This window comes from Dipodomys ordii, unplaced genomic scaffold (assembly GCF_000151885.1).
Source record: "Dipodomys ordii isolate 6190 unplaced genomic scaffold, Dord_2.0 Scaffold54, whole genome shotgun sequence".
Lineage (NCBI taxonomy): Eukaryota > Metazoa > Chordata > Mammalia > Rodentia > Heteromyidae > Dipodomys > Dipodomys ordii.
The window spans coordinates 611624-620708 of NW_012267270.1; the positions used below are offsets into that span (position 1 = coordinate 611624).

At 62.7% G+C, this 9085-nt stretch overlaps 1 protein-coding gene across 1 annotated transcript in view; it reads left to right on the top strand.

Annotated features, from left to right (window-relative positions):
- The first annotated feature begins 3354 nt into the window (after positions 1–3354).
- The window catches only part of Kcnq1 (potassium channel, voltage gated KQT-like subfamily Q, member 1), a 215623-nt gene continuing 209892 nt past the window's right edge, over positions 3355–9085 (top strand). Inside the window, exons 1-5 of the mRNA XM_013020860.1 lie at positions 3355–3922; positions 4011–4157; positions 4711–4789; positions 5288–5384; positions 6022–6162. Coding sequence (XP_012876314.1) covers positions 3355–3922; positions 4011–4157; positions 4711–4789; positions 5288–5384; positions 6022–6162 — 1032 coding nt within the window. The remainder of the gene's footprint in view (positions 3923–4010; positions 4158–4710; positions 4790–5287; positions 5385–6021; positions 6163–9085) is intronic.

The window sequence follows — 9085 nt, forward strand, 5'->3', positions numbered from 1 at the left end:
CCTGCCTGGGAGGCCCTGGGCCCTGGTTCTCGGCCCCAGCCTCCCTGACTGCTGCATGACCTTAGTGCCAGATCATCCTGGTCCCCAGGCTGCCGCCCCCCCCCCCCCCACGCAGGTGCCGGGGCCCTGCCTGGTGGTGATGCGTGGGCTGTCCACGCATCTCAGGCTGCAGGGGAAGCCTCTATCCCAGAGCGGCCACAGCTGGGTGGCGGCCTTGCCTGCTCTGTCCCTCTGCACTGGCTGGACCCCTGGAGACCCTGGGCTCCTGAGCCCAAGGCCTGACGGCTCTGTCTCCTATCTGCAGGGCAGAGCTGGGGGGCCCGGCATCCTTGACCTGGCTTGGCGGGCTTTGCTGCTGCACGCAGGGCCCCCGGGGGCCTGGGGAAGGCTCCACTGGGGCGGGGGGGGGCGGGCCTGGACGAGTGGTAGTAGCGGGAAGGGAGCAGGCTTGGTTCTGCAGGTTCCCATGGGTGAGCAGGGCTGGGGGGCAGGAACAGCACCCCTCACCTCGAGCTCCAAGAGGCTGGGAGGAGGAATGGGCAGCTCTCTGGTGGACTGGGCTGAGGCCCCATGGTGGGGAGCCGGGGCCTGCCCCTGCCCTGGCAGAGACCACCGCACAGACTAAGGGGCGTCTGGCTCAGACCCAGCGTCGGGAGGCGGCGGCCTTGGAGTCAGGGTGGCCGTGTGTATCTTAGAGGATCAGCTGCCCCTCAGGTCCCGCGTTGCTCAGCTGCAGCCCCCGGGGTCCCGCTCACCCCTGCCCCGCAGTGTGGCCCGCCCGGGCATGTGTGTGAAGCTGATCCTGGGGGAGATCATTTTATCTCTGAACAAACACTATGTCCAGCTGTCTCCTCCCGGGACAAGGCTGTTTTCCTCAGGCCCCTTCCTGCCCTGCTGTAACGCCACACTGATTAACTCGGCTCTGCCCGGCCTGGTGGTGCCGGGCCAGGTCTTTCTTGGTAATAACAGGGCCCAATCTCCTGCGGCCACCTTGACCTGTGTCCGGAGGCCAGAGTTTGGGGGCTGGTGCTGTTCTCGACTCTCCTCACCGCCTTCCCCGCTCCGAGGCGGGGGTCTGCTGTCCTCGACGGCCCGTCTCTAACCAGGTTCTCTGCAAGCGTCAGAGGGCTCAGGGCCGGGGGCTGCAGACGGTTCAACAATAAGTCAAGTGTGGTGACACATGGGCCCCGGAGCCCCAGCTGCTTGTGCAACAGCTGCGTGAGGATCATGGTAAAGTTCTCAGAAACAGCACGAGCAGAAGGCTGGAGGATGGGCCACGGCGGTAGAATGCCTGCCCCGAATCCCTCCCCCCCCACAAAATAATAGTTGTTTAAAAGCATTTGAAAATAAGAAAGCCCTGCACCTGGAGCTGAGCTGGACCTGTCACCTTTGAGGGCCTACTTGCCTTCCGAGGAAAGTGAGAGGGACCCACGTGATCTTGGGCCAGCTTGAGGTGCACATAGACCTCCTTCCTTCCCTCCCTCCCTCCCTGTGGAGTGCCAACCATTCGGGGAGCCTGGAAAAAGGGCAGGGCACAGCCATTCCCAACCAAAGCCCTGCACCCAGGACCTAGGACAGAGGTGGGCCCAGCCACACAGCCTCCTTCCCTCAGGACTCCACGTGCAAACGAAACGCGAGCAGAAGTGCTAGCTTCCCCAGGCCTCGTGCTCTGCGCTCACCCTGACCTGGGCTGGGTGGTGTAAATGTTATTTTATCCTAATGAGCACCATTTGGGCCCCGTGATGGCCGTGTCCAGCCACCCTGTCTTGGTAGACGGCCTGGCAGGGAGCCCTCTGGGACAGGGCCAGCGGTGTCACCCATCTGAGCAGAAGTCCCCCCCAGGGCCGGCTTCCCCGGGGAGGCAGGCACGGGCCAACTGGAAGGGAGCCCGAGAGGCAGAAGGCTCTGTGGCTTCGTGGCTTTGCAGCTCTGTGCAGGCCCAGCCAGCCTCCTCATCCCAGGCTGGCCTCGTGGGGCCCTGCTGACCGGGGCTCTGGGTCAGCTACTCACAACGTGGGTCGCCGCGGGCTGCGTGTCATGCCAATTACGCATGTGGCCCTGAATCCCCACCAGGACTGGGGAGACAGCCATCCACCCTTCACAGCTGAGGCCAGGGGTGGGAGTCAGCCCGAGGCTCATTCTCCTTCCCTTGCTGGGCTGTGTGGACTGGAGGACAATGTGTGGGACTTCCTCAGAGTGAGGTAGCCCCGGAACCGCCTGCCTGCACCACAAGACCAGCCACAAGCTGCCCAGCATAGAGCAGGCCGGAGGGGACATTTCACCCTGGTTCCTGTAATGATGGCCTTGTGAATGGAGCTGGGGTGGAGCCATGGCTGGCCACAGGCCGGAGGTGGCGAGGCCAGGCCCCTCTGCAGGCCGCAGCCTCCCCTGGCAGGCTGGCTGCTGTCTGGCCCTGAGGATGCTCTGTGAGTGGACAGATCCTCCGGCCTCCCTTTTAGGAGGCCCACTGGGGGGTGAGGCCCCCGGCCCCCTCTTCTCTCACCACTGTCAGGCCTCAGAGGACTGCTCCACCGGTTCCATGTTCCCGAGGCTTCTGTGGCTTTCCCCTGGCACCGCGAGCACTGCCTGCGACAGGCTGGGCAGGACTCTAGACGATCAGAGTAGAGTCGGGGCTGAGTCACTGCAGGAAGGCTCTGGCTTTGTCAAGAGTCAACAGTTCTACTTTCCTTTTGAACTTAGCCAAGTTACACTATTCACCTTCATTTGTGCACTCTTGTTGTCCATCCAGCCTTCTTTCCACCCATCATGCATCCATTCATCCACCCATTCATCCTCCCACCTACCCATCATCCACTCATCCATCCATCCACCCATCATCCACCCAACTATCCATCATCTACCCATCCATCCATCATCCTTCCCTCCTCCCATCCATCTATCATTCACTCATCCATCCACCCACCCAACCATCCATCATCCACCCATCCACTCATCCATCCATCGTCCACCCATCCATCCATTCATCCATCCATCCTCCCATCCATCCATCCATCCATATCCATCCGCTCATCCATTCACCCACCCATCCTCCCATCCATCCACTCACCCATCCATCCTCCCATCCATCCATCCATCCTCCATCCATCCATCCTCCCATCACCATCCACTCATCCAACCACCCACCTACGCACCCACCTAACACCCTCCCATCCACCTATCCATCCATCCACTTGTCTATCAATCCATTCATCTCTCCCTCTGTCCATCTGTCCATCTAACATCATTCCACTCACTCATGTATCCACCCATCCATCCTCTCATCTTTCAGTGCATCTGTTTATCCGTTGTAACCCTAATGCTAGTCTGGGGCCCCGGCTTGGGAGCCTGTATGGGATGGTCTGTACTGGAGCTCACTGTGCATGCAAGCACTCCCCGGGGGACGGTTTCCGGCGGGTCAGTCTCCGGCGGGATGGTCTGGCGGACACTGCGTCTGCCCCTCAGCGTTGTCAGCGGGACGGTCTGGCTGGCACTGCGTCTGCCCCTCAGCGTTGTCGGCGGGACGGTCTGGCTCTGCGTCTGCCCCTCAGCGTTGTCGGTGGGACGGTCTGGCTGGCTCTGCGTCTGCCCCTCAGCGTTGTCGGCGGGACGGTCTGGCTGGCTCTGCGTCTGCCCCTCAGCGTTGTCGGCGGGACGGTCTGGCGGGCTCTGCGTCTGCCCCTCAGCCTTGTTCTCCTGCTGCCCACGCCCCAGCCCGTGGCCTCTTGCACTCAGGCTCAGTGGAAAGCCACGTGGTGGCAGGGCATGAGCTCCAGGGCTTCCCTAAAGCTTGAGAACACAGGTCTTGGCCCCTGGCATGGCGGCCCCGCCCAGTCCAGAGGCCCCCCACCAACCCTATGGGCCCCAGGTTTGCAGAGCAGCTGTCCACTAGATGTCCTGTACCAGGGCCTGGCTCACGTCACTGGTCTGTCCAACTTCTAGGTGCCACTGGGTGCCACCTGTCCCCCAGGCCACCCTGGGGAGCTGCCCAGGTCCCGGGCCTGTGGGGTAAGCCTGCTGCCCTCTTCCTCAGGAAATCGTCCTGGTGGTGTTCTTTGGAACGGAGTATGTGGTCCGCCTCTGGTCTGCAGGCTGCCGCAGCAAGTATGTGGGCATCTGGGGCCGGCTGCGCTTTGCCCGGAAGCCCATTTCCATCATCGGTGAGTCACCCGCCACGGGCCAGGGAGTCCCCCCAAACACAAGCACCATCAGACTACCCCAGGTACCGAGGGACCCCCAAACACAAGCACCATCAGACTACCCCAGGTACTGAGGGACCCCCAAACACAAGCACCATCAGACTACCCCAGGTACCGAGGGACCCCCAAACACAAGCACCATCGGACTACCCCAGGTACCGAGGGACCCCCAAACACAAGCACCATCGGACTACCCCAGGTACCGAGGGACCCCCAAACACAAGCACCATCGGACTACCCCAGGTACCGAGGGACCCCCAAACACAAGCACCATCGGACTACCCCAGGTACCGAGGGACCCCCAAACACAAGCACCATCAGACTACCCCAGGTACCGAGGGAGCCTCGACTGCTGCGTCTGCCCGCCATGGGGCTGAACCCCCGGCCCCCGGCCTTGGAGCCAGTGGCAGCCGGGCACCTCCCAGCCTCCCCGCATTCCCAGCACCGCCCGGCGTGGCGACGGCTCTTGGTGCCCAGAGGGCTGGAGGTCCTGACCTGGGCTGTTTCCTCCCAGACCTCATCGTGGTCGTGGCCTCCATGGTCGTCCTGTGTGTGGGCTCCAAAGGGCAGGTGTTCGCCACGTCAGCCATCAGGTACGTCCGGGCTTTGAGGCTCCCAGGGGCACCCCTTCTGCTGCCAGCGGTGGGGGGTCTGCCCCGCCGTCTGCCTGGCTTTGTCAGGCTCTCTGTGGGTGCGACAGGCAGAGCCGAGCCAGGGAAGCAGCCCGTGGGCCTGGTGCTGGGCCCTGTATACATCCGGCTGCCCTGGGTTCAAGTTCTGCCCAGAGCTTCATTCCTTCCTACACTCTGTGGCAACCCTACCATTTGAGTCCGGTCTGCTCATCTGAAAGATGGATGTGTTGGGCCTCCCCCAGGGGGAGAGGGAGGGGCTGAAGACCCGGCAGCGGCCCTCGGCCTGGTGCCTTTGGAATGACCCGTGGAGCCAGCCGAGAGGGGCTGCCGTGGGGGGCCGGGGCCGGGAGCAGAGGGGCATTCACACATCTCTCCAGGAGACGAAGGCCTGGCACGGCTGGTTCGCCAGAGGGGTGCTGCGCGCGGCCCGTGGCCTCACCGTACCCCGCGTCCCCCCAGGGGCATTCGCTTCCTGCAGATCCTGCGGATGCTGCACGTGGACCGCCAGGGGGGCACCTGGAGGCTGCTGGGCTCCGTGGTCTTCATCCACCGCCAGGTGGGTGCCTGAGGTGGGAGCGCGGGGCCCCAGGCGGGCGGCAGGGCCACGTGTGTGCCAGGGCACTGATTCCAGGCCCTCCCCGCGAGACGGACAGAGATGGCTCCAGTTTTCACCCATGGTGCCAGCCTGGCTGGGGCGGGGGGTGGGGGGCAGGGACTCCAGACCGGAGGGGCTCCTGAAACACGGAGAAGGCTCAGAAGTCTGAAGGCAGGCCAGGGGAGGACCAGAGTGAGGACAAGAACCACAGACCTTTCCCTTAGCTCCCAGAGGCCACGCAAGGGACCTGGCCAAGCCTGGGAGGGGAAGGGTGGGGGGCAGGGGAGGGGAGCGCTGGTCCAAGGGGAGAGCCGGGAACAGCCTCACTGAGAGAAGACCCCAAAACCTGCTGCGGGGGGGGGGAAGTTGTGCAAAGTAGGTTATCTGGAGTCTGTGTCCACGTGGGAAACAGGCTGGAGTTGACATGGAATGATCTGGAAAAGGCTGGAGCTTACCACCAAGGCAGCTCCCTGGCTGCGGTGACTGTGGGCCGGAGGCCCGTGTGTGGCGTGGCTGACGCGGTCCCCTCTGCCGGAGGTGACTGTGGCCCGGAGGCCCTTGTGTGGCATGGCTGACGCAGTCTCCTCTGCCGGCCTAGGAGCTGATCACCACCTTGTACATCGGCTTCCTGGGCCTCATCTTCTCCTCTTACTTCGTGTACCTGGCTGAGAAGGACGCCGTGAACGAGTCGGGCCGGGTCGAGTTCGGCAGCTACGCAGACGCGCTGTGGTGGGGGGTGGTAAGTCAGGGCCCTGGGCAGGGCGGCCTGGAGGTGGGGGGTGGGCTGTGTGGCTGAGTACGGGGGGTGGGGGGCAGACACTGGCATGTTAGGCCTCTTTGTCCAGCTGGGCTGGTGGCTCCTGCCTGTGATCCTAGCTGTGACCTCAGGCTGCTGAGATCTGAGGATTGTGGTTAGAAGCCAGCCCAGGCAGGACGCCTATCTCCAGTGAACCCCTAGAAAACCGGAAGTGGAGCTGTGAATCAAAGTGATAGAGCTCTGCTAGCCTTGAGCAAAAAAGCTCAGGGACAGTGCCCAGGCCCTGAGTTCAAGCCCCACAACCAAAACAACAACAACAAAATCAGCTTTTTGTCTACCAATTTATGCTTTAAGTCAACAGTGCAAGGCACTATGCCCCAGGCCGAGCGTGCCAGGGCCCTGTCTTGAAGTTTGAACCCTGCTATCCTGGAATCCTGGAACTTATATTCTGGAAGGGAAGTCTGCCAGGGTGACGTAGGTGTGTGCCGTATCTGAGCTCGCCAGACTACGTGATGGTCTCCCTGCTGGAGGGATGCTGGCGGCAGGCTGGGGGCCCCCGGGGTCTTTGAGTCTCCGGGATCCTGTGAGTCCTCGCGCCCAAAGAGTTAAATCGTGAGATACTGTGAGGGCCTGTGGCGTGCGCGGAGCTCTGGCTTCTGTGGTTGGGGCCAGCAGGTTCTCTCGCTGCTGGGCTGCCACAGAGGAGTGTCTGGGGCAGGCTGTGCGGCTGTGGTCACAGGCATGAGCCGGGGCTCCCTGCGAGTTGAGCGTCCGTGGCCTTGAGTGTGAGCGCTGTGTCCTGCAGTGGTTTGTCCTGCCGCCATGTGTTGGGGTTTGGGGGGGCCCAGGCGTCAGGCCTCCGCCTGGGGGAGGGAGGCGTTCTCAGGAGCACGTGACTGAGGAAACCTGGCCACCCCCTAGGCACAAAGGTGCGGGCCAGGGTGTCATAGGGAGCGAGGACGGCCCCCGCCCACTGACCCGGGAGCCACTGGCAGCCCCAGAGCTGGCCGCCGTGCAGGGCTCCGGGGTCCGGTGATCAGGCTGCCCCGAGGCGCCATCACAGCCGCAGCGAGCAGCATGGGGAGGAGGCCCCATCCCGCTGGGCTGCCTTGGCTGGTGGGAAGGCAGACCCAGCTGCAGAGGGGCCGTCTGCGGGGGAGGGGCAGCGCAGGCCATGGCAGTGCCCCCAACCCCCCGCTGCTCCCAGGGAGGAGGACTGCAGGCTCCACTAACCCCAGAGCAGCCACCCCGATTTCCTAGCCTTGTGCTCCTGTGGTAACCGGCAGACCCTGGCCACCAGTGTATTTTCTGAAAGCTTCCACCATGTACACAGGCTCAAGGAAAGCAAGGATGGGCGATAACCATCCATGTTGGGGCAGGCCCGAGCCTCAGCCTCTGCTTGTCTTCCTGGGGCCTGGTGTCCCAGAAGGGCCAAGTGTGCCAGGCCTGAACCGGTGTAAAATAGAGGACGGGCTGGGAAGGTGGCTCAGTGGTAGAGCGCTTGCCTCACATGCATGAGGCCCTGGGTTCGATTCCTCAGCACCACATAAGCAGAAAAAGCCAGAAGTGGCACTGTGGCTCAGTGATAGAGTGCTAGCCTTGCGCTGAAGAGCTGAGGGACAGCGCCCAGGCCCAGAGTTAGGGCTCCGGGACCGACAAAAAAGAAAAAAGCGGACAGAGCGCTCAAAAGACCCTGTCAGGGGCATAATGCAGGGCCAGGAATGGACCCAGGGTGGGGGAAGAGCCTGGTGGAGCACATGAACTGTCTGAGGCCCAGGAGGTCAGGGCCATGTGGAGGTCAGGTCTGCGTGGGGGTCTGTGTGGATGTCAGGGCTATGCAGAGATCAGGTCTGTATGGAGGTCAGAGTGTGTGTGGAGGACAGGGTGTGTGTGGAGGTCAGGGTGTGTGTGGAGGTCAGGGCTATGCAGAGATCAGGTCTGTGTGGAGGTCAGGGGTGTGTGGAGGTCAGGGTGTGTGTGGAGGTCAGGGGTGTGTGGAGGTCAGAGTGTGTGTGGAGGTCAGGGTGTGTGTGGAGGTCAGGGGTGTGTGGAGGTCAGAGTGTGTGTGGAGGTCAGGGTGTGTGTGGAGGTCAGGGTGTGTGTGGAGGTCAGGTCTGTGTGGAGATCAGGTCTGTGTGGAGGTCAGGGGATGTGTGGAGGTCAGGGGGTGTGTGGAGGTCAGGGTGTGTGTGGAGGTCAGGGTGTGTGTGGAGGTCAGGTCTGTGTGGAGGTCAGGGGGTGTGTGGAGGTCAGGGGGTGTGTGGAGGTCAGGGTGTGTGTGGAGGTCAGGGGTGTGTGGAGGTCAGGGTGTGTGTGGAGGTCAGGGTGTGTGTGGAGGTCAGGGGGTGTGTGGAGGTCAGGTCTGTGTGGGGGTCAGGTCTGTGTGGAGGTCAGGGTGTGTGTGGAGGTCAGGTCTGTGTGGGGGTCAGGTCTGTGTGGAGGTCAGGGTGTGTGTGGAGGTCAGGGGGTGTGTGGAGGTCAGGTCTGTGTGGAGGTCAGGTCTGTGTGGAGGTCAGGGGGTGTGTGGAGGTCAGGGTGTGTGTGGAGGTCAGGGGGTGTGTGGAGGTCAGGGGGTGTGTGGAGGTCAGGTGTGTGGAGGTCAGAGTGTGTGTGGAGGTCAGGGTGTGTGTGGAGGTCAGGGGTATGTGGAGGTCAGGTCTGTGTGGAGGTCAGGGAGTGTGTGGAGGTCAGAGTGTGTGTGGAGGTCAGGGTGTGTGTGGAGGTCAGGGGTTTGTGGAGGTCAGGGAGTGTGTGGAGGTCAGGGTGTGTGTGGAGGTCAGGTCTGTATGGAGGTCAGGGAGTGTGTGGAGGTCAGGGAGTGTGTGGAGGTCATGTCTGTGTGGAGGTCAGGTCTGTATGGAGGTCAGGGAGTGTGTGGAGGTCAGGGTGTGTGTGGAGGTCAGGG